General features: G+C 46.7%; 1 protein-coding gene across 1 annotated transcript in view; it reads right to left on the bottom strand.

Moving 5' to 3' along the window:
- The window catches only part of gask1b (golgi associated kinase 1B), an 89,865-nt gene that overhangs the window by 30,024 nt on the left and 35,742 nt on the right, over positions 1–24,099 (bottom strand). The window contains exon 2 of the mRNA XM_078211954.1: positions 12,356–12,570. Within this exon, the coding sequence (XP_078068080.1) occupies positions 12,356–12,570 (215 nt within the window). The remainder of the gene's footprint in view (positions 1–12,355; positions 12,571–24,099) is intronic.

The raw sequence follows: 24,099 nt of genomic DNA, 5'->3' as shown, positions 1-24,099 counted from the left end.
ATTAAAGGCCGACGCCTGACTTTAACGCGATTTCGCGCCCGTTTGGTAAAATAGGGCCCATTGAAGCAGGTTTTTCTGTAAATATATGATAAATGCATGAGTGGAACTGGTGCCTAACACTGCGCTGCTGGTGTTAGTGTGAAATGGTCTCACCTGGGTATCAGGGGACTCACCAACTGGATATTCATCTCCCAAGGACTGGGAGCTGAATATCCAGGGTATCAGGCATTTAGGAAGAAATAGACAGGAAGGAAAGGTGGTGGGGTAGCTCTGTTAATAAAAAATAGTATCAGGGTAGTAGTGAGGGATGACATAGGCTCTAAGGAACCAAAACGTGGAATCGTTATGGGTAGAGATAAGGAATAGTAGGGGGAGAAAGACACTAGTAGGCATGGTCTATCGGCCCCCAAATAATAATGTTGAGGTGGGGAGGGCTATAAACAAGCAAATAATGGATGTGTGCAAAATCGGAACGGTAATAATCATGGGGGACTTCAACCTGCATATTGATTGGCTGACTCAAGTTGGAAGGGGTGGGATGGCGGAAGAGTTCTTAGAATGCTGTCGAGATAGTTACCATGAACAGTATGTTACAGAACCGACGAGGGAATGAGTTATTTTAGATCTGGTAAAGTGTAACAAGGTAGGTAGAATTAAGGATGGTCTTGTGAAGGACCTCTTGGGTCAAGTGATCACAATATGGTCGAATTTCTGATACAAATGGAAGAGGAAAAAGTAGGGTCCCATACGAGTGTCCTCTGTTTGAACAGAGGGAAGTACGATAGGATGAGGGCTGAATTGGCTGAGGTGGACTGGAGAGCAGACTGGTAGGTAGGACAGCTGAGGAACAGTGCAGGATTTTTAAGAGATCCTTTTCAGTACCCAGCAACAATATATTCCGGTGATAAAGAAGGACTGTAAGAAAAGGGATAACCAGCCGTGAATAACGAAGGAAATTAAGGAGAGTATTAAATTAAAGACCGATGCGTACAGAGTGGCCAAAAATAGTGGAGAATCGGAAGATTGGGAAACTTTAAGAAACAACAAAGAACGACCATGAAAGCGATAAGAAAGGAAAGATAGGTTATGAAGCTAGGCTAGCTCTCAATATAAAAAATGATAGTAAAAGCTTTTACAAATATATAAAAAGGAATAGAGTGGCAAGAGTGAATGTTGGACCCTTGGAGGACGAGAGGGGGGATTTAATAGTGGGAAATGAGGAAACGGCTGAAACTTTAAATAAGTTTTTGTGTCCGTCATCACGGTGGAAGACACAAATAGTTTACCGAATATTAACGATAGAGGTTGGTAGGAGGAGAGGTACTCAATACAATTAATGTTACCAGGGAGGCAGTGCTTGGTAGACTAACGGGACTGAAGGTGGACAAGTCCCCGGGCCCGGATGGAATGCATCCCAGGGTACTGAAAGAAATGTCAGAGGTAATAGCGGATGCATTAGTGGTTATTTATCAAAATTCGTTGGATTCTGGGTAGTGCCGGCGGATTGGAAAATGGCTAATGTTACGCTGTTGTTTAAAAAAGGAAATAGACAAAAGGCGGGTAATTACAGGCCAGTTAGCTTAATGTCTGCAGTTGGGAAAATGCTGGAATCCATCATTAAAGAAGAAATAGCAGGCCATCTGGATAAGAATGGTTCGATTAAGCAGACGCAGCATGGATTCATGAGGGGAAAGTCGTGCTTGACAAACTTGTTGGATTTTTATGAAGATGTGACTAGTGCGGTTGACGGAGGGGAACCGGTGGATGCGTTGTTTTTGGATTTCCAAAAGGCGTTTGATAAGGTGCCTCACAAAAGGTTGCTGAAGAAGATTGGGTCACACGGAGTTGGGGGTAGGCTGTTAGCGTGGATTGGGGATTGGCTATCCGACAGGAAGCAGAGAGTCGGAATAAATGGGTGCTTTTCTGGTTGGCCGGTGGTAACTAGTGGCATGCTGCAGGGATCGGTACTGGGGCCTCAACTATTTACCATTTATATAGACGATCTGGAGGAGGGGACTGAGTGTAGGGTACAAAGTTGCAAATGACACAAAGATAAGTGGAAAAGTGAATCGTGTGGAGGGCGTAGAAGGTCTGCAGAGAAATTGGGACAGGCTGAGTGAGTGCGCGAGGATCTGGCAGATGGAGTATAACGTTGACAAATGCGAGGTTATTCACTTTCGAGGAAATAATAACAAATTGGATTATTATCTAAATGGAAAAAATTGCAACATGCTACTGTGCAAAGGGACCTGGGGGTCCTTGTGCATGAGACGCAAAAACCCAGTCTGCAGGTGCAACAGGTGATCAAGAAGGCAAATGGGATGTTGGCCTATATCGCAAGGGGGATAGAATATAAAAGCAGAGATGTCTTGCTGCATCTGTACAGGGCATTGGTGAGGCCGCAGCTGGAATACTGTGTGCAGTATTGGTCCCCTTATTTGCGGAAGGATATATTGGCCTTGGAGGGAGTGCAGAGAAGGTTCACCAGGTTGATACCGGAGATGAGGGGTGTTGATTATGAGGAGAGACTGAGCAGATTGGGTTTGTACTCAAGAAGGCTGAGGGGGGATCTTATAGAGACCTATAAGATAATGAAGGGGCTGGATAGGGTAGAGGTGGAGAGATTCTTTCCACTTAGAAAGGAAGCTAGAACTAGAGGGCACAGCCTCAAAATAAGGGGGCCAGTTTAGGACAGAGTTGAGGAGGAACTTCTTCTCTCAGAGGGTGGTGAATCTCTGGAATTCTCTGCCCACTGAAGTGGTGGAGGCTACCTCGTTGAATATGTTTAAATCACGGATAGATGGATTCCTGATCGGGAAGGGAATTAGGGGTTATAGGGATCAGGCGGGTAAGTGGAACTGATCCCACTTCAGATCAGCCATGATCTTGTTGAATGGCGGGGCAGGCTCGAGGGGCTAGATGGCCTACTCCTGCTCCTATTTCTTATGTTCTTATTTCAACCCTGGCTTGACTTGCCATATTTACATGACAAACTTATTCAATGTCACACTTACATCATTGAAATAAAATAGCAGATGATCAATAGCAATTGCTGGAAATGCTCCCTTTCACTAATAATAAAAACAGAAAATGCCGGGAATATTTAGCAAGTTAGGGATCTAACAGATTTTAAGACCTCTGTACTTGTTTAAAACCATTATATTTCCAACTGCTTCCATTTGGACAAAAGATCATAAATCTAAAACATGAACTCTATTTCTCATGCTGCTGGGCCTAATGAAGTTTGGTGACTGTTACCTGATGACTATCTGTGGGAGTCAGGGCCATATTCTCACTTCCACCAGATTTCCATTATATGGCTAAAGATGAAACCCTGGAATCTCTGAAATCGTGATACAACAGTGGGCAGAAGCATTACTTGGAGCTTACATGCGAGTCCATAGCCCAGCATTTTATTCTCATGTTGGGTCTGCAGAGTTGGGAGAACTCCCAGCTCCACAAACCCAACCTTTAGAAAATGGCTGCCCTCCCCCCCAACCCCCTTCCCGTTGGATTTTCAGTCTGTGGGAGAGGGTAAGAGTAGAAGTTGCAGCAGGCAACCCAGGAAGAAATGAAAAGGTTGTCAGGTGCAAAGGTGAGCTCAGCGGAAGGTGAGCTCAGCTTTAGGTCTCCAGAACTATGTCCAAAAATTTTAAAGAAGCAAAAAACGGCCGCCAGCCCTCACTCATCACACACTCCCCATGGCTCATCCATGCCAACCCATGTCACCTCATACCCTCTATCCACCCCAGGCCCTTCATGGTCCATTTGCCAACATGGTGCCAATTTATGTCAATCCGTGCCCCCACCCATCATCTTTGCCCTTACACTTCCTGTGCCAATTCACCCACTATCCACAATGCGCAGACCTCAGTGCCTATGCAGAGATGTGATAAAATAAAGATCTATAAAATATATTTCTAAGGGCAGAATCTTGTTGAAGTATCAAGCTGGAGAACCAGCAGGAGAACCATGTTGCTTCTTTTCCAGAGGCCTTCCTCTGGAATCAGGTTCCGAGGGGTGGAAACTTGCCTACCAAGAGCTGCTGGATAGTCACAGAGTAGCAGTTAAAATCACTCAGGTCATTTACCAGCACTGGAACTATCAGAATTTCATAGAATCATAGAATCCCTACAGTGCAGAAAGAGGCCATCTGGCCCATCAAGTCTGCACCGACCACAATCCCACCCAGGCCCAGCCTCATATCCCTAAACATTTACCCGCTAATCCCTCTAACCTACGCATCTCAGGACACTAAGGGGCAATTTTAGCATGGCCAATCAACCTAACCCGCACATCTTTGGACTGTGGGAGGAAACGGGAGCACCCGGAGGAAACGCACGCAGACACGAGGAGAATGTGCAAACTCCACACAGACAGTGACCCAAGCCGGGAATCGAACCCAGGTCCCTGGAGCTGTGAAGCAGCAGTGCTAACCACTGTGCTACCGTGCCGCCTATTCATCTGCCACTATTTTAACCTGTTCCACAAGTGGCAAGGACAAATGACCAAAGATACAGCTGAATACCCCCTAACAATGTATGTGCTAGGTTACAGTTCGGGCCCGACAGCAGCTTTTACCTGCAGTTTGAATGGGAAGCAACAATGGGTTTGCCACCAGGCCAATCCAGCAAAAAAGGTAAACAGTGTCAAAAAACCCAGAAAGACCTACATTCTCTCTATATTCCTCACAAGGTCAGGAGATGTAGAAGGGCTTCTCTGGGGCCCCTCGAGAATCATTAAGATTCCACACAGAAATCTAAGAAGATCTTCGGACTCTCCATGCCAGCATCTTGCTCCCTTGATACAACCCACTCCCTTCCAATCATAGGGAGCCGCACGAAGAAGCCCAGCAACTAATACTACTACTTAAGTGGTCTGTGGGATTAGTCCCTGAGCTGCACAAATATTTGCCACTGATTGCTGACTTAACACCTCAAATGCTGGCAGCATTTAATTGAAGCCCAGGAGTTAAAATGCTCTCTTCATTATTGCAATGGATACATTTTGAACTGATATGAAATCTCAATTGCTCAACACTGACCTGCAGATAAAATTGAGGTCTCAGTCTCACAGGTAATGTACTAACTTACTGGGTCACTGATTGTGTTGTTGAGCTAGATATTAGGTGCACAATTGTCCTCAGATTTATGAGGCCTTTGATGCTTTCACTGTCCTAATAGTGAAGGAGATCATTCCTGTCAAACATATGATTATGATTATGATATGATAACCATGGGTTATCATGGAAAATGGACAATTCTGATTTGGTTGGCCTTTATATTTCTCCAGATTCCCCTTTCCATTTGATCGCTGGAGAAATGGAAACTGGGGGCAATGGTAGCATCACTATCACTGAGCCAAAAAGGTTGGAATTCACGTTCCACTCTGACACTTGATGGCCAGGGAAGGTGTATTCATAACGTGGTCAAACAGATTGACTATCAAACTGCAAATCCTTCCAATATGCCTATGGCAGGCGGTAAGAACAGGAAAGTCTCCTGGTTAACTTAAACTTGCAGAAGGCAATGGTAAACCACTGCAGGACCTTGCCAAGTCTATGGTCACCAATGCCCTCATAGGGCATAGTACCTGGGGAGAAAGAAATGGAAATCAGGTGAGCTCTATAATGGGGGCTGAATATATATTGTCCATTTTATGCTATCATCTGGTATCAAAATTAATCCCAGAGTTTTTTCAGATGGGAATGAGCCCAAACGCTTATATTGTCATTTATGTTGCAACATTTTGCATGTCAGTGGACAGGACTATCATTTGCATCTTTTTAAAATCAATGGGGAACGTTGTGTATTTGAAAAAGTTCTGCTTGTTCAAGAAAAGTAATTGGCCAGGCACGAGGTAGATTAAATTCAATGAAGAGAAGTGTGAACTGATACATTTTGGTGGAAAGAATGAGGAGAGGTGTGCTTGCAGGCTGTTAGGGACAATCCCTCATTCAAGGACACTCAGTGCCTGATCAAAGGACCGGGCATCAAGAAGGGATCAGTGGGGATGGTGGTTCTCCACTGAGAGTCACTCCCTGCCCTTGCCTCCAACTCCCCTGCTCAGGTGCCGGAACTCTACCGCCCCACCAACTTCGGAATCGGTGCTGGCGGCGAGATGCAGACAACGGAAATGTTCATTGACCCTGGGTGGGAATTTCTGGTCTTGCTCAAGCGAGGCTACAAAATCCCGCCCAATAGATCTGCTGCATCATCTCTGGAGAGTTAATGAGGGTGATTCTCCCATCGCGACCCGCAAACTTTTTGGCAGGTCGGGAGATGCAAGTGTCGGCCATTTCGCAGGTTCCCCATGAGCGTTTACAACCCACACGCATCTCCCAACCGGAAAAAAATGGCGCCGCTGGGACCGTGCTGAAAACCAGCGTGCCATTGATTTGCATTACTTACCATACCTTAGCATGCCATTATCGGGATTGACACAGCAATCTCCGCCCACGTTGGCATCTCCCACCTCTTTGGCATGAGGAGGTAAGTGCTGCTAGCGGAGCACGGGGGATGTTTCAGGCAGGCCTGAGTCTGATGGTGGGATGGAACTTGTTGATGTCATCATATAATTGTTTCAGTGATTGTTCACCATGAGTCCAAAGGAAGAAAATGTCATCGATGTATCTAGTGTATAGCATCGGTTGAAGGTCCATTTAAGACTTGATTAGCTGTAAAGATTTGCATTCTAATCAGTATTCTGTAATTTGAGCTCGTGTCTCTGTGTGCCTTGTTTATGAGCAGATATCCACTCCATCTGATGAAGGAGCAGCGCTCCGAAAGCTAATGGCATTTACTACCAAATAAACCTGTTGGATTTTAACCTGGTGTTGTTAAAACTCTTACAGATGTGTGCGGCAGGTCACAGATGCCCTGTATGCCCGGGCAGGGCAATACATAAATTTTGATGTGGGCTTCGCTTCCATTGCTGGGATTCCCAACGTCCAGGGAGCAGTGGATGGGACACATATCGCATTGCAGGCCCCACATGCAGGACCGCAGCAATTTGTGAACAGAAGGGGGTTCCACTCCCTGAACATCCAAACTGTCTGCGACCATCAAATGAGGATCATGCAGGTCGATACACGCCATCCAGGGAGTGTCCGTGACAGCTTTTTGCTCAGGCAGTCGGACATCTCTGGGCTCTTTGAAGACCAGTCCAGGCTCCCGGGATGGCTACTGGGTGATAAAAGATGCCCGCTAAGGTCATGGCTGATGACGCCTGTGCGGAGGCCCGAGACCAAGGTGGCAACCCGCTACAATGAGGCCCAAGCAGCCACCCGGTCCATCGTAGAGCGGTGTATCGGCCTGCTGAAGATGCGGTTCTGCTGTTTGGACTGCTCTGGGGGACCCTCCATTATGACCCTGTGCCTGCTTCACACATCATCATCATTTGCTGTGCTCTGCACAGCATCACCTAGCAGCAGGGGGTACCAGCTGGAGCAGGAGGAGGAGCGGCAAGGAGGGTGAGGTGGACGTCCTGCCTTATAAAGAGCCAGAGGAAAGAGGGCAGGTAGCGATGGCAGGTGTCCAGCAGGGAAGGGCAACAAGGGACGCTTTGATTGCAGCCTGCTTCACCTAGCTGGTGCTGTGCAGTGAGGGGGCTGCAATCACCACACATCCACCACACCCCAGGAGCAAGTGCAGCTGCTATTACCCCTCCAAACCGACCTGGGCCCTCAAACCACCACTCACTGTCATCATCTGGGATCCTGCCCTTGGTCTGACACCTACCTGTACTCCAAATGCATGCTGCCACCCTGGCCTATGTAGCTGTAAGGATGGGGGACATATATTTTTTGGCCAATGTGGCGGGGGGAAGGCGGGGGGGGGGGGGGGGGGGGAGGAGGAGAGGGGTGGGTGTGGGAGGTGACTTGCACCAAGGGTCTGGTGGATGTTGGGGAAGGTAGGGCAGGCACTCTGAAACATGTGGCTGAGTCTGCAAGGCTCAACAAACAGCACCTCTATGCTTGGGAATCGGGATCACTCAGCTCTGTGGGGGCGGTGGAGGGGGAGGAGGGGGGCGGAATAAGAGATACATTAGTCACAGCTATGAGGTACAATTAAAAGTTTGTGTTCTTAACGTTACTGATTAATAAACCCTGGCTACTGGTGATCTTCACCTGTGCCCTCTTAGTGAATTACATACTTCGTGTGGTCTATTGCTTCTTCTAGGTGCTACTCCAGAATGCACATCGGAGGTGGAGGTGTCCAGCTGTGATGCACACCCTGTTGCCTGTGATGCCCTTGGTGGACGTCCCCTAGGTGGCCCGGATCTGGAAGGCCCCACCTGACTTGCGGATGACACTGTTTCGGTGCCACCCTGTTCATCTCGCTGGCCCTGAGATGCCCCGATGTGAGGAAGGGGGGAATCGGAAGGTCTCAGGACGTCCGGGATCTCCTGGGTGGAAGCCCCGGCATGGGCTCAAGCCCTTCCTCCTCCCTTGGGGTGCCCAGAGGCCCAGGGGACACTCCATGGGATGCCAGGGTAGCTGGACTAAGCTCCAGAAGATTTGGTGTCATCTGGCTCTGCCAATCCTGGAGACCTAGATGTGTCTGCCCCATGATGTGTGATCCCTCAGTCCTGGCCCTCTGAGACTTGGCAAAGATCTACAGCATTCTGTGAGCAAGCCAGGATCTGGAGCCCCTCAGCAGTAGCCCTCTGAGCCTGGGCTAAGTTGTCGAAGCTCACAGCCACAGCCTGCTGTGTCTCCAGAATGCCAGCGAGAGTCCCAGCCATGGCCAGCAGTGTCTCCCATGGCCATGGAACGCTGTGTCTCCTGGATGCCAGAAACACACTCGCCCATGGCATGTTGTGTCTCCAGGATGGCCTGGACCCTGTTCCCATGAGGACAGACCCCTGAGCCAGACTTTCCACTGCAGCCGCCACCCTTGCAGTGTTGGCCTGGCTCGGGCTCCATGTGCCCGAGCCCTCGGATGTGCCCACCTCCACCCGATGTGCATCAGCAGCTGTGATGTGCTCACCAGTTCGTGACCCAGAAGCCTCAACACTAAAGGTACCCATTGTGGTAATAGTCTCTGTGTTGGTGGGTTGTGTGGTACTTGCTGGTGCCGCTTCAGAGGTGCTGCCCTCGAAGGATTCCTCAGTGCCTCCCTCCGAGGTGTCATCCAGGGGGTCGTGAGCAGTTTGCTCCAGAGCAGCGGGGGGCGGCGCCAACACCCGAAGGGCCGGGTTCCTCTGGGACCAAAGCTGCAATAAAGAACACGCATCAGGGGAAGGGAGGTAAAACATTCCATGCAGCATCGCACTTACTTCGAGGAGGACCTAGGTTGAGAGTACGCTTCTGCTCACTTGCATGCTGTACGCTGACCTGACTGTCAGTGACCATTCGGGATGGCCCATCACCCTCTGCCAGCTCCATGGCACGCTCCTCCATGCTACTCAGCTGCCGCAGGTCAGGCACACCAGCACCAGTCTGAGTAGTCTCACATAAATTGTGAATGTTCTTCTCCTATGGGAACATAAGGAGAACGCAAGAAGGAATATATTGCAGTGCGTAGTGCACAATGCGTGCCTGTGTCTCGGGTGTTGTGCTGGCAGTTTCGGGGAAAGCGGTCACCACTGAAGGGTGTTCGTTGAGGGGTGAGGGGAAGGGGTTAGATTCTGTTCCTGGGGGAAGGGTCACTTGTTGCATGCCCTTCAGATGTCTAAGCAGGGTTTGAGATCCGTGCCAAGCACGTGCGGGGTTCCAAGTGGGATGCTCACTCACCCTTGCTGCTCGAAGAAGGTCGTACATTTTTTTCCGACACTGCTGGCCAGAGTGCGGTGTCAGGCTCCTGGCATTCACCGCTTCTGCCACCTCCTCCCACAATGCTGTGGCAGATGCACCCCTTGGTGAGGGCCCTGGCCGGGGAAGTTCCGCTCATGCCTCTCCTCCACGGCATGTAGCTGGCGCTCCTGGTCGGCCTGTGTGAATCTGAGTGCTGGTTTGCGCGCAGACATCTTTGTGTCTGGCTATGTGTCCATTCCTGCAGCTTATATTCAGCTCTGGATTATTAGGGGAGTGCAGGTACAGTGAGTGTGGCCAGTCAAGGGCCCGTTGGCAACAAATCCATCTGAGAAATTTTGAAGGCTGCTTTCAATTGAGTGTCATGCATCCCTCAGGGTGCTGATTGGTTGCCATTCAAGAGGCTGCTCCAAGCTGGAGTTGTGCATGTCAGCACAAAGCAAGTTCTCTGCAGGTTAGCAGTGAGGACAGTATGTTCAAGGGATGGAGGGTTGGTGTACCCGCATTATCCAGATCCATGGGGGCATGAGGTGAGCGGGCAGCCATGTCTGTGTGTGGGGGGAGTGGGGACAGTGATGTCTGTACGAGGGAGGGGAGTGAACATTTGTAGAAACTTGATGTCTGTGTCGATATGCGCGATCTTCTTGGAGATCCTCTCCACTTGGAGCCGGCAGTTTGCGGTGTCGATGGTAGTCATGATGTGAAGATGCCGGCGTTGGACTGGGGTGAACAATTTGTAGAAACTTGATGTCTGTGTCGATATGCGCGATCTTCTTGGGAGGGGGGCCAGCGAAGTCTGTATGGGGTGGTTGTGGAGGCCAGCAATGAGGCCAGCGGTGTCTGTGGAAGTTGGATGGCAGTGATCTGGATGCTGGGAGGTCTTTTCAGCAATCTCCCAGCAATGTGCGCATGCACGGGTTCCCGCTCATCCCGCCGATTTCAGGCTCTTTGGCGTGAATAGCCCCACCCCCTGAGGTTTTCATGATATTCACTGCATTGCAAAGTGGGGAGATTCGGGTCTGAAGTTGCACTGAAGGAACAGTCGTGACCTAGAGCAGTTTTCTCGCCAATTCGGCACCGTAGGAAGAATCACCCCCTATATTTCAAATCAAACATGAATGACTACTTCAGAACTCCTGGGGTTCCTTTGCCCTGGGGTCTCTCATTGATCCTGGGCCTTTGATGATGATGGAGGGTTAGCTTTGATTGACTGGGGCGACAGTGGTTAGCACTGCTGCCACACAGTACCAGGGACCTGGGTTCAATTCCAGCCTTGGGTGACTGTCTGTGTGGAATTTGTACATTCTCTCCGTGTCTGCGTGGGTTTCCTCCGGGTGATCCGGTTTCCTCCCACAGTCCAAAGATGTGGCGGTTAGGTGAATTGGCCATGGTAAATGTGTGGGGTTACGGGGATGGAGCAAGGGAAAAGGGCCTGGGTAGGATACTCTGTCAGAGAGTCATTACAGACTTGAAGGGCTAAATGGCCTCTTTCTGCACTGTAAGGATTCTATAATTCTATAATTCTATGACTGGCAGCTCTCTGGGGCTGAATTTCTGCCCCCGAGTTCATTAATCCTGATGCGAGAGCCTGACACCTGCCCATTAAGTGCTCTTAGGCACCAGCAAGTCTTCCCCAACTGAGGTGACACAAGGCTTCTGCTCATTCTCCAGCTAACAGGCAAGATCCCCGCTGCAAAAATTAAATTCCACCCAGTGTTATAATCAGGGGCCTAGTGAGTTGGTCCACTGCTCTTTTTGCCTCGGACTTAATTTTGAGTCCAACAAGATTATTGGGATGAAATTGCCGTAAAGATCAAAGCAGAATAGTTTTGGGAACTTTCATCTCTATTCCTGGTGTTAAAAGCATATCCATCTCCCACAGACATCGCTGGCCTCATTGCAGCCAAAAAATAGCCATTTGATTCAAAGAAAAATGGAAAAAAATCTTGACCTAGGGATTAAGTCACGTTGAGAGAAGATTACCATTAAGATAATCAGAAATGTGTTTCTTATTACCACACAGCAGTAGAATTTATACAGAGTTTCCTGATCTCCTGCCTTCACTTTGACAAGACCACAGAGAAGTGGTAAATGGCTGTTGATGCTGTTTTTCTGGGACCTTCAATACTCTCCCATTGATGTTACGGTGAATAGTTAGGAAAGGTAATGGGACAAGTCACTCTATTTTTATGATTTGTCACATTTAGCACAGGAGGAAATCTTCACTGGATTGACTTGGCTCAAAAACTCACAAAATAGTCAGAGAAGCACCATAAATGGTTGTAAATGACTGTTTATGCTGCTTCTCTTGGGGATCTATTGATCTTCCATCGCAGTTACAGTACAAAGACACAGGAACCCACTGCAAAATTTAACAACCCAAAAATGTAAACTCTTCAATTCTCTGTCATTGATATTTTTCTATTCATCGAATAAAAGCATTTACCATGATATAAATCTAATTAATTATAAATTTAACTGTAGAAAGAAAGTCAATACATTGGAAGAAGTATCACCAACAGGCATAAAATATCATTAGCATAAACCATTTTGGTCTATTTTGGAGGAAATTCTTCATGGAATCAGGAAATTGTTCCTTACCTGCAGTAGAAAATCAAAAAGAGCTAGTTTGCACCATTCATAGTGATGAATATCAGTACAACTCCAATCTGGTTTAGGAACTTTGCCATGGGTCCAACACTTCCATTTTAGCGATTGCTGATAAGATATCCAATTCAATTTGACTGTAGACTGAGTGTCATTATCAGCCATTGACAAGGAAGGATCCCAGATAATAACAGGACGAGGTAGGCCACCTTTGAAACAGGAAAAAGGTTTTAGGTTTGTCAGATCTAATTTACAAAGAGTTCACCAGCAACCACAGACAGTGCACAATATCAGTATGAAATAACTTAGAGAGAGCATTTAGTTTTTTTTTAAAGTATATCTTCACACACACATTTTTCCCTCTAGGGAATAGTGGAAGGATTCCTGGGCTGATTATTGAACCACATCATTAACACTCCTTCCATGGCTAACAATCCCTGGTATTGGGTTGGAACCCAGAGCTTCTGGTTCAGAGGTGGGGACACGACCATTGTGCCACAACACCATTCTTGCCCACTGATGCGCGATAAATCACACGGGAGGCAGGATGTACCCGGGAAATAAAGGCTTTTACATAAGAACATAAGAACATAAGAAATAGGAGCAGGAGTAGGCCATCTAGCCCCTCGAGCCTGCCCCGCCATTCAATAAGATCATGGCTGATCTGACGTGGATCAGTACCACTTACCCGCCTGATCCCCATAACCCTTAATTCCCTTACCGATCAGGAATCCGTCCATCCGCGCTTTAAACATATTCAGCGAGGTAGCCTCCACCACCTCAGTGGGCAGAGAATTCCAGAGATTCACCACCCTCTGGGAGAAGAAGTTCCTCCTCAACTCTGTCTTAAACCGACCCCCCTTTATTTTGAGGCTGTGTCCTCTAGTTTTAACTTCCTTACTAAGTGGAAAGAATCTCTCCGCCTCCACCCTATCCAGCCCCCGCATTATCTTATAAGTCTCCATAAGATCCCCCCTCATCCTTCTAAACTCCAACGAGTACAAACCCAATCTCCTCAGCCTCTCCTCATAATCCAAACCCCTCATCTCCGGTATCAACCTGGTGAACCTTCTCTGCACTCCCTCCAATGCCAATATATCCTTCCTCATATAAGGGGACCAATACTGCACACAGTATTCCAGCTGCGGCCTCACCAATGCCCTGTACAGGTGCATCAAGACATCCCTGCTTTTATATTCTATCCCCCTCGCGATATAGGCCAACATCATATTTGCCTTCTTGATCACCTGTTGTACCTGCAGACTGGGCTTTTGCGTCTCATGCACAAGGACCCCCAGGTCCCTTTGCACGGTAGCATGTTTTAATTTGTTTCCATTGAGATAGTAATCCCATTTGTTATTATTTCCTCCAAAGTGTATAACCTCGCATTTATCAACGTTATACTCCATTTGCCATATCCTCGCCCACTCACTCAGCCTGTCCAAATCTCTCTGCAGATCTTCTCCGTCCTCCACACGATTCACTTTTCCACTTATCTTTGTGTCGTCTGCAAACTTAGTTACCCTACACTCCGTCCCCTCCTCCAGATCATCTATATAAATGGTAAATAGTTGCGGCCCGAGTACCGATCCCTGCGGCACGCCACTAGGTACCTTCCTCCAACCGGAAAAACACCCATTTATTCCGACTCTTTGCTTCCTGTCGGATAGCCAGTCCCCAATCCACTTTAACACACTACTCCCAACTCCGTGTGCCCTAATCCAAACCCCTCATCTCCGGTATCAACCTGGTGAACCTTCTCTGCACTCCCTCCAATGCCAATATATTGCCAACAATAACAGAGCTACTATATACAATATACAATCCCAGACTAAAGTGTCACCAGGCAGAGCAGTGACCTTTATACCCAGGAGGAGAGGTATAAAGAACCTGGGGAGCCAACTGGGGTGTACCATAGCACTATATTAACAGGTAGAACAGCCCAACCCTAACCCCCACAGTAACATATCTACAGACTCATAGTACTGGCCAGACCATGGCTCAGCACTACCTGGTGGGAACCAACAATGGTTCACCACACCCACTTAGTGAGAATGTGTTAGTGCAAGTTTCAAAATATGGTCCTCCAAGATATGTATATAGTGCCTCTAATTAATTATCTTTTTATTCAAGTGTATTTTTTAAAATTCTGTCAGCATACACAATAGTCAAATGGTGTCCAGCAAAATTCCACAAAGCAATGATATAATCACAGAAATCACCAAAATTTTACAGCGCAGAGAGAATATTTGGTCTATCATGTCTGCATCTGCTCTTGAAATGAGCAATTCACTTAATGCCATTCTTCTGCCTTCACCGCGTAACCTGCACATTCTTCCCTTTCAGATAACAGTCTTTTTGAATGCTTCAATTGAATCTGCCTGAATGGCAGTGCGGAACTTAACCACTCGCTGCGAGTATAAGATTTTCTTCATGTCAGTTTTACTTCTTCTATCATTCCTATAGCCAGAATGGCCTGATAATCTGCTTTCGTGTTGCTGCTTGCAGTTTGAGTATTGTTCAGGACGCTGGGAGCTCTGATTTCTCATTCAAAAGTTGTCATCGGATGTTGAAAATTCACCAGAATTCGTAGACAAGAAGCTAACGCCTCCAATAATGCATTATATCATCAAGTACTAGCCTAGGTTATTGGCTCAAGTTCTGCAATGAGATTTGAGGCCTTGATATTTACAGAAATATGGGCAAAGTGTAAGGGAGCACAGTAGCATAGCAGGATGGCACAGATTGGGGGACACTAGGGGAGATGCACAGCAATCAGGAGGGAGGGAAAAACAGGAGCTTATGATCAACAGATGAGAGGTCAAATGTTTTCTTGAAGGGCAGTGGAGAATATTCTCCTCCTCATGATCCAGATGGAGTGCTGGAGAAAGCACTTATCTTCTGGAGCCTGTACATCCTGCCTCCATTTTACTGCCAGCTATCCTGAGTGAGAATCCTAGTCAGCTACTGTTCAATTTAAATATGGCTCCCAATTCACACTCTGGGAACCTGATATCAATATGTTTATGAAGTGCCCTGCTCGTCGATGGTGGACACTTGCACAACATGCAACTGTCATTAAAATGGCAATGTGCACATACAAGGGGGTTTGAGAACACATTCCCCATTTTCACACTTCTAACCTGATCCTCTCCCGCCTGTTGTAGGGAGTGTTCATGTCAACACCTTGAACTCAGATTTTTTAACTCAAAGGTGAAAATGTTGTCAAATGACTGGAAATGGGGAAGCTGGGAACATAGCCCGTGATTCACTCTTTTTGAATCGAAGTGCCCATGCCAGCAAGAAAATCGGAGTGTTTCCACTGACATTAGCAGAGTTGTGAGGTGGGATTCTCACACCTGAGTGATGCAAATGTATGTGCCATGGGAAACATCTCTGCCAGCCTGGTTGTTAGAGATCAGGATGTCCTTTTAAAAAGGATGCCCCTCTGGATGCCGACCAGAGTGGCATCCTTCCTCCCACCACAGAAAGGACTGGTCAATCCTACCCCCGCCCACAGCGCACAGGTATGAAACCCCACCCCCCATGCAAAAGGCCTCAATGCCTGCCCGCCTACAAGAAAGACATTCACAGATGCATCCCCTTTGGTTCACTGCTACAGGCAACTTCAAAGTAGCTAAGTGCTCTCAGTTTCACTTTTGGATAAACATTGCGGTTAGGAACAATGGGGGTTAATTCAGATGTATTCAACCATGAAGGGAAATATAAAAACTGCATGCTGTGCAAAAACCATTAGGCTGTCAAACAAACACTGGTTAGACTACTCTATGAAATTGAACGAAAGCAAAAGTTCTCAAAGGAAAGCAATGGACTTCAAAGGATTTCCAAGGGTTTGTGCTTTCTAGGAAGGCTCAGAGACTAGGAATAAATGCAGTGTTAAAAAAATGGGGCTGAGTGAGCAGCTGTGAAGAAGGGAACCCCCCCTCCCCTCCCCCCCCCCCCCCCCCCCCCCCAGTGAAAATGACTTCTCCTGTTAGTCAAAAGAATTGAAAGGGGTCTTCCCAAACATGCAGCTTCTTAGAGAGATAAAGGGGAATCCTTTCCATAGAATGGAATACTGCTGGGATTTGGAAGTATGCCGTTGTCCAGGGTGCATGGGCATTAAAGTGACCAGCCAATTTCAAAGTATTTACAGTCCACAGACCAGAATAAGGGCTTTGATCAAAGGGATGCGTGAAATCACCATGCCTAGAAGAAAAAAACTCTAAAAATCAAAGCTATTGAAAAAAAAGTGTATGCGGCTTCATTAGTTTGAAGATCCAAATGCTGAGAGAAATACCAGTATTATGAGGCAGTGGGAAATATGCAAGAATAGCTCATATATTTCCTCTGAGAATTGTTCCTATTTAACTATTTGCTGTGCTCAATTATATATCAATTTTAAATAATTCAAAGGCTCACAGGAGCATCATAAAGCAGAAAACGACACTGAGCCACATGAGATGTCAGACAGACAATCAAAAGCTTGGTGGCTTTAGGAAGTGTTTGAAAGGCAGAAAACGAGCTAGAGAGGCAGAGGGGAACTTCAAAGCTCAGGCCCAGGGCAGCTAAGGGTACCGCCACCTATGCTGGAGCAATTAAAGTCGGGGAGACTCCAGAAGCCAGAATTAGATGAGTGCAGATATCTCAGCGGGTTGTAGGTTTAGAGGAGATTTAGAAGAGATAGGGAGTGTGACAGTTGGTGTCTCAGTGAGGGAGTGCTGCTCGGGCTGCAGTAGAGTGTGACAGTTGGTGTCTCAGTGAGGGAGTGCTGCTCGGGCTGCAGTAGAGTGTGACAGTTGGTGTCTCAGTGAGGGAGTGCTGCTCGGGCTGCAGTAGAGAGTGACAGTTGGGTAAGTTTTCTTTTGTTTTTTTTTTGTTTTTTTTTTTTTTCTTTTTTTCTTGCTGGTAATGGCTTCAGGGATGGCAGTTCAGGCAGTATGCTGCATCTCCTGTGGGATGTATGTGGTGAGGAAATCCAGTAGTGTTTCAGGAGATTTTAGTTGTAAGAAGTGCATTAGATTGCAGCTTCTGGAGGAGCGTGTAAAGGAGCTGGAGGGGGAGGTAGAGGAACTCCGCATAATTCGGGAGGCGGAGGTGGAAGTTGATAGGAGTTATAGAGAAATAGTAACTCCTAGAAATGAGGCTTGGGTCAATGCCAGGAGGAGGGGTAAGAAGCAATCGGGAAGACAATCCCCTGGGGCGGTTCCCCTCCATAATAGGTTTTCGGTGCTGGAGGCTACAGTTGAGGAGGAATCAACTGAGCATAGAGAGCAGATCTCTGGGGGTGAGCCGAGTGAGAAAGCTCAGGTGGTTAGGGGCTGTAAAAGACTGGGCCTTGTGATTGGGGACTCCACAATTAAGGGGACAGATAGGAGGGTCGGAACTAAAGGTAGGGACTCAGGGTTGGTGTGTTGCCTACCAGGGGCTGGGGTCCGGGATGTGTCTGACAGGGTATTCAGGACTCTTAGGGGGGAGGGAGATAAACCACAAGTTATTGTACATGTGGGGACACACGACATAGGGAGGATAGGGGAAGGGGATATTAGGCAGGGATTTATGGAGTTGGGGTGGAAACTAAAGGCCAAGACTGACAGAGTGGTTATCTCTGGACTCTTGCCTGTACCACGGGATAGTTTAGAGAGGAATAGGGAGAGGGAAGGTTTGAATTCATGGCTGAAGGGATGGTGCAGGAGGGAGGGGTTCAGGTACTTAAGCAATTGGGGCTCGTACTGGGGAAGGTGTGACCTCTATGAGAAGGATGGTCTACACCTTAATCAGAAGGGGACCAATATCCTGGGGGGTAAATTTGCTAAGGCCATGCAGGGAGGTTTAAACTGATTCGGGGGGGGGGAGGGATCCTGAGTAGTGGGGCTGAAAGTGAGGGATGCATGGATGGGGACTGCAATGCACGGCATTGCAGAGGTGGGGTGGAGCAGGGTTTGAAATGTGTATACTTCAATGCCAGGAGTATTCGCAATAAAGTGGGTGAACTTGCAGCGTGGATCAGTACCTGGGACTTCGATGTTGTGGCTATTTCAGAGACATGGATAGAGCAGGGGCAGGAATGGATGCTGCAGGTCCCGGGGTTCAAATGTTTTAGTCGAAGTAGGGAAGGAGGTAGAAGAGGGGGAGGGGTAGCATTATTGGTCAGAGATTGTATCACAGTGTCAGAGAGGAGGTTTGATGAGGACTTATCTGTTGAGGTAGTATGGGCGGAGATTAGAAATAGGAGAGGAGAGGTCACCCTGTTGGGAGTCTTTTATAGACCTCCTAAAAGTTCTAGAGAGGTTGAGGAAAGGATTGCGGAGTCAATCCTGCTTAGGAGTGAAAGTAATAGGGCAATTGTTATGGGGGATTTTAACTTGACTAATATTGACTGGAATTGTTATAGCTCTAGCTCGTTAGAGGGGTCAGTTTTTGTTCAAAGCGTGCAGGAAGGTTTTTTGACTCAGTATGTAGACAGGCCAACTAGAGGTGAGGCTATATTGGATCTGGTGCTGGGAAATGAGCCAGACCAGGTGCTAGACTTGGAAGTTGGTGTGCATTTTGGTGATAGTGACCACAATTCGGTTACGTTCACCTTAGTGATGGAAAGGGATAGGCATGAACCTCGGGCCAGTGGTTTTAGCTGGGGGAAGGGTAATTATGAGGCTATTAGGAGAGAATTAGGAAACATAGGTTGGACTAGGAGATTACAGGGACTGGGAACGTCCGACATGTGGAGTTTTTTCAAGGAGCAGCTACTGCGAGTCTGTGATAGGTATGTCCCTGTCAGGCAAGGAGGAATTGGTAGGGCTAGGGAACCGTGGTGCACCAAAAAAGTTTCTTTGTTGGTTAAAAAGAAAAAGGAGGCTTATGTTCGGATGAGACGTGAGCACTCGGGTAGTGCACTAGAAAGCTTTAGATTGGCTAAGAGGGAGTTGAAGAGCGAGCTTAGAAGGGCTAAAAGGGGACATGAGAAGACTTTGGCGGATAGGGTTAAAGAGAATCCTAAGGCGTTCTATAGGTATGTCAAGAACAGAAGGTTGGTTAGGGCAAGTTTAGGGCCAGTTATAGATGGCAGAGGGAAGTTATGTGTGGAACCGGAGGAGATTGGTGAAGCATTGAACCAATATTTCTCTTCGGTGTTCACGCAAGGGGACATGAATATAGCTGAGGAGGACACTGGGTTGCAAGGGAGTAGAATAGACAGTATTACAGTTGATAAGGAGGATGTGCAGGATATTCTGGAGGGTCTGAAAATAGATAAATCCCCTGGTCCGGATGGGATTTATCCAAGGATTCTCTGGGAGGCAAGAGAAGTGATTGCAGAGCCTCTGGCTCTGATCTTCAGGTCGTCGTTGGCCTCTGGTATAGTACCAGAAGATTGGAGGTTAGCGAATGTTGTCCCATTGTTTAAGAAGGGGAACAGAGACTTCCCCGGGAATTATAGACCGGTGAGTCTCACTTCTGTTGTCGGCAAGATGTTGGAAAAAATTATAAGGGATAGGATTTATAGTTATTTGGAGAGTAATGAATTGATAGGTGATAGTCAGCATGGTTTTGTGGCAGGTAGGTCGTGCCTTACTAACCTTATTGAGTTTTTTGAGAAAGTGACCAAGGAGGTGGATGGGGGCAAGGCAGTGGACGTGGTATATATGGATTTTAGTAAGGCGTTTGATAAGGTTCACCATGGTAGGCTTCTGCAGAAAATGCAGATGTATGGGATTGGGGGTGATCTAGGAAATTGGATCAGGAATTGGCTAGCGGATAGGAAACAGAGGGTGGTGGTTGATAGTAAATATTCATCATGGAGTGCGGTTACAAGTGGTGTACCTCAGGGATCTGTTTTGGGGCCACTGCTGTTTGTAATATTTATTAATGATCTGGATGAGAGTATAGTTGGGTGGATTAGCAAATTTGCTGATGACACCAAAGTCGGTGGTGTGGTAGACAGTGAGGAAGGGTGTCGTAGTTTGCAGGAAGACTTAGACAGGTTGCAAAGTTGGGCCGAGAGGTGGCGGATGGAGTTTAATGCGGAGAAGTGTGAGGTAATTCACTTTGGTAGGAATAACAGATGTGTTGAGTATAGGGCTAACGGGAGGACTTTGAATAGTGTGGAGGAGCAGAGGGATCTAGGTGTATGTGTGCATAGATCCCTGAAAGTTGGGAATCAAGTAGATAAGGTTGTTAAGAAGGCATATGGTGTCTTGGCGTTTATTGGTAGGGGGATTGAATTTAGGAGTCGTAGCGTTATGTTGCAACTGTACACAACTCTGGTGCGGCCGCACTTGGAGTACTGTGTGCAGTTCTGGTCCCCACATTACAGGAAGGATGTGGAGGCTTTGGAGAGGGTGCAGAGGAGGTTTACCAGGATGTTGCCTGGTATGGAGGGGAGATCCTATGAGGAGAGGCTGAGGGATTTGGGATTGTTTTCGCTGGAAAGGCGGCGGCTAAGAGGGGATCTTATTGAAACATATAAGATGATTAGAGGTTTAGATAGGGTGGATAGTGATAGCCTTTTTCCTCTGATGGAGAAATCCAGCACGAGGGGGCATGGCTTTAAATTGAGGGGGGGTAGTTATAGAACCGATGTCAGGGGTAGGTTCTTTACCCAGAGGGTGGTGAGGGATTGGAATGCCCTGCCAGCATCAGTAGTAAATGCGCCTAGTTTGGGGGCGTTTAAGAGATCCGTAGATAGGTTCATGGACGAAAAGAAATTGGTTTAGGTTGGAGGGTCACAGTTTTTTTTTTAACTGGTCGGTGCAACATCGTGGGCCGAAGGGCCTGTTCTGCGCTGTAATGTTCTATGTTCTATGTTCTATGGAGGGATGAGTTAATGGAGGGATTTGAAAACAGGATGCTCATTTGAAAATCATTACATTGACCAGAAATCAATGAATTTCGACAAGCATGGGTGATGGGTGAACAGGGCTTGGTCTGAGGATACAGGCAACAGGGTTTTGGCTGACCTCAAATTTACGGAGGGGCGAGGCAGCTAAGAGTGTAATGGAATTGTCAAATCTGGAGATAAGAGTAAAATAGATGAGGGACTCAACAGCAGATGGGCTGAGGTAAGGGCTATGTCAGATGATGCCATGATATAACATGGCTAGTCTCAATTATGTCATGGGTTTGTGGTTAGAAGCTTATCTCAGGTTCAGATTGCAAACATAAAAGCAAAATACTGCAGATGCTGGAACCTGAAACAAAAACAGAAAATGTTGGAAAATCACAGCAGGTCTGATAGCATCTGTGGGGAGAGAATAGAGCCAACATTTTGAGTCTAGATGATCCTCCATCAAAGTCTGATGGAGGGTCATCTGGACTCGAAATGTTGGCTCTATTCTCTCCCCACAGATGCTGCCAGACCTGCTGAGATTTTCCAGCATTTTCTGTTTTTGTTTCAGATTGCAAACAATTTGGCTCAGTCTCAGACTGTTGTCAGGGAAAGAGATAGAGCCTGTAGCTGGAGAATAGAGTTTGGAATGGGAACTGAAGACAATGGTTTCAGTCTTCCAATGATTAATTGGAGGAAATTTCTGCTCATCCAGTCCTGGATGCTGGACAAACATTTAATTTAGCAACAGTGGAGGAGTTGAGGCAGAAGATGGTGAGGTAGACCTGGAGGTATTCAGCATATATGTGAAAATCAACGGAGTGCTTTTGGACGATGTTGCGAGGGACAGGATGTAAATTAGAAATGGGAGAGGGCAAAGGGTCAATCCTTGTTTGAACTCCAGAGGTAATGGAGCAGGAGCACGAAGAGAAGCTATTGCAAGTATTACCAGATCAGTCGAACTTCCTGAACAATAGGTACAGAAATATAACAGTATCAATACAATCAAAACAAGGATAATATTTCAGATGAAGCTTTGATGTAAAAAATACTGCAATACCAGCTTTAATGTCTTCGTGTCATTAGCAAATATTTTACAGAAGCAAATTATAAAAGCGGTGTTTCACAAATAACTTTAAACAACACAGCTTATGGGAGAGGTCCTGCAAAAGAGATTTTAAACTGCACAGCCTATGTCAGAGGTTGTGCCAAATCTGTCTGAGTACCTTGGCTCCAGATAAAAGTACAGGCAAACAAGGCAGAATTCTGATCAAAGTATAGAATTCCAATCTACCAGAATATCCCACATGTACAGCACCTGTATCTGTTTCCAAATCAACTTTTAAGGATACACCAGAGTCAAAATGGCAGAAACATTTGAGGAGTGAGTATGCATTAAGATTTAATGGCTCTGCTTCAGATTGCCACTGGACTAAACACTAACTTTAAATTGCACGTGTGGGTATTTATAATCAGGAGGCTTTAGTGCACACTTAAGAGGAAAATAATTAGAGTCATAGAGTCATAGAGGTTTACAGCATGGAAACAGGCCCTTCAGCCCAACTTGTCCATGCCACCCTTTTCTTAAAAACCCTTAAACTAATCCCAATTGCCCGCATTTGGTCCATATCCCTCTATACCCATCGTACCCATGTAACTATCTAAATGCTTTTTAAAAGATAAAATTGTACCCGCCTCTACTACTACCTCTGACAGCTTGTTCCAGACACTCAACACCCTCTGTGTGAAACAATTGCTCCTCTGGACACTTTTGTATCTCTCCCCTCTCACCTTAAACCTATGCCCTCTAGTTTTAGACTCCCCTACCTTTGGGAAAAGATATTGACTATCTACCTTGTCTATGCCCCTCATTATTTTATAGACCTCTACAAGGTCACCCCTCAGCCTCTGACGCTCCAGAGAAAAAAGTCCCAGTCTATTCAGCCTCTCCTTATAACTCAAACCATCAAGTCCCGGTAACATCCTAGTAAATCTTTTCTGCATTCTTTCTAGTTTAATAATATCCTTTCTATAATAGGGTGACCAGAATTGCACACAGTATTCCAAGTGTGGCCTTACCAATGTCTTGTACAACTTTAACAAGACATCCCAACTCCTGTATTCAATGTTCTGACCGATGAAACCAAGCATGCCGAATGCCTTCTTCACCACTCTGTCCTCCTGTGACTCCACTTTCAAGGAGCTATGAATATGTACCCCTAGATCTCTTTGTTCTGTAACTCTCCCCAATGCCCTACCATTAACTGAGTAAGTCCTGCCCTGGTTCAATCTACCAAAATGCATTACCTCACATCACTATTTATGATTAATAAACTTTCAATATGTTGTTCGTTTAACTAATGAGTGCAAGCAAATGATTTTATGTTTGCTGACTCACTAGAGTTTTATTTTTGTTAATAAACATCTCCCAAAGTACTGTCAGTTCATTGTTGTAGTGAATATTTTCACTGTGGTGATGTTGTGAATGGGGGATAGTGAATCAATAGCATGTTTTACAAAGAACAAAGAACAGTACAGGAACAGGCCTGTCAGCCCACCAAGTCTGTACCAACACAAATGCCTCTCTAATCTAATATTTTCTTGCCTCCATGTGGTCTATACCCTTCTATTCCTGCCAATTCATGTATCTATCCAGATGTCTCTTGAACGTTGTTACAGAATCTGCTTCCACCACCTCCTCCGGCAGTGCGCCCCAGGCATTCATCACCCTCTGTGTGAAAAACTTGCCCCTTACATCTCTTTTAAACTTTCCTCCTCTCACTCTCAACCTATGCTCCCGAGTAATTGACCCTTCAACCCTGGGAAAAAGACTCTGACTATCCACTCTATCCAAGCCTGTCATCATCTTGTAAATCTCTATCAGGTCCCCCCGCATCCTCTGATGCTCCAATGAAAA

Source organism: Mustelus asterias, chromosome 1 (assembly GCF_964213995.1).
Source record: "Mustelus asterias chromosome 1, sMusAst1.hap1.1, whole genome shotgun sequence".
NCBI classification, from domain to species: Eukaryota; Metazoa; Chordata; class Chondrichthyes; order Carcharhiniformes; family Triakidae; genus Mustelus; species Mustelus asterias.
This window is presented reverse-complemented; position numbering and strand designations above follow the sequence as displayed.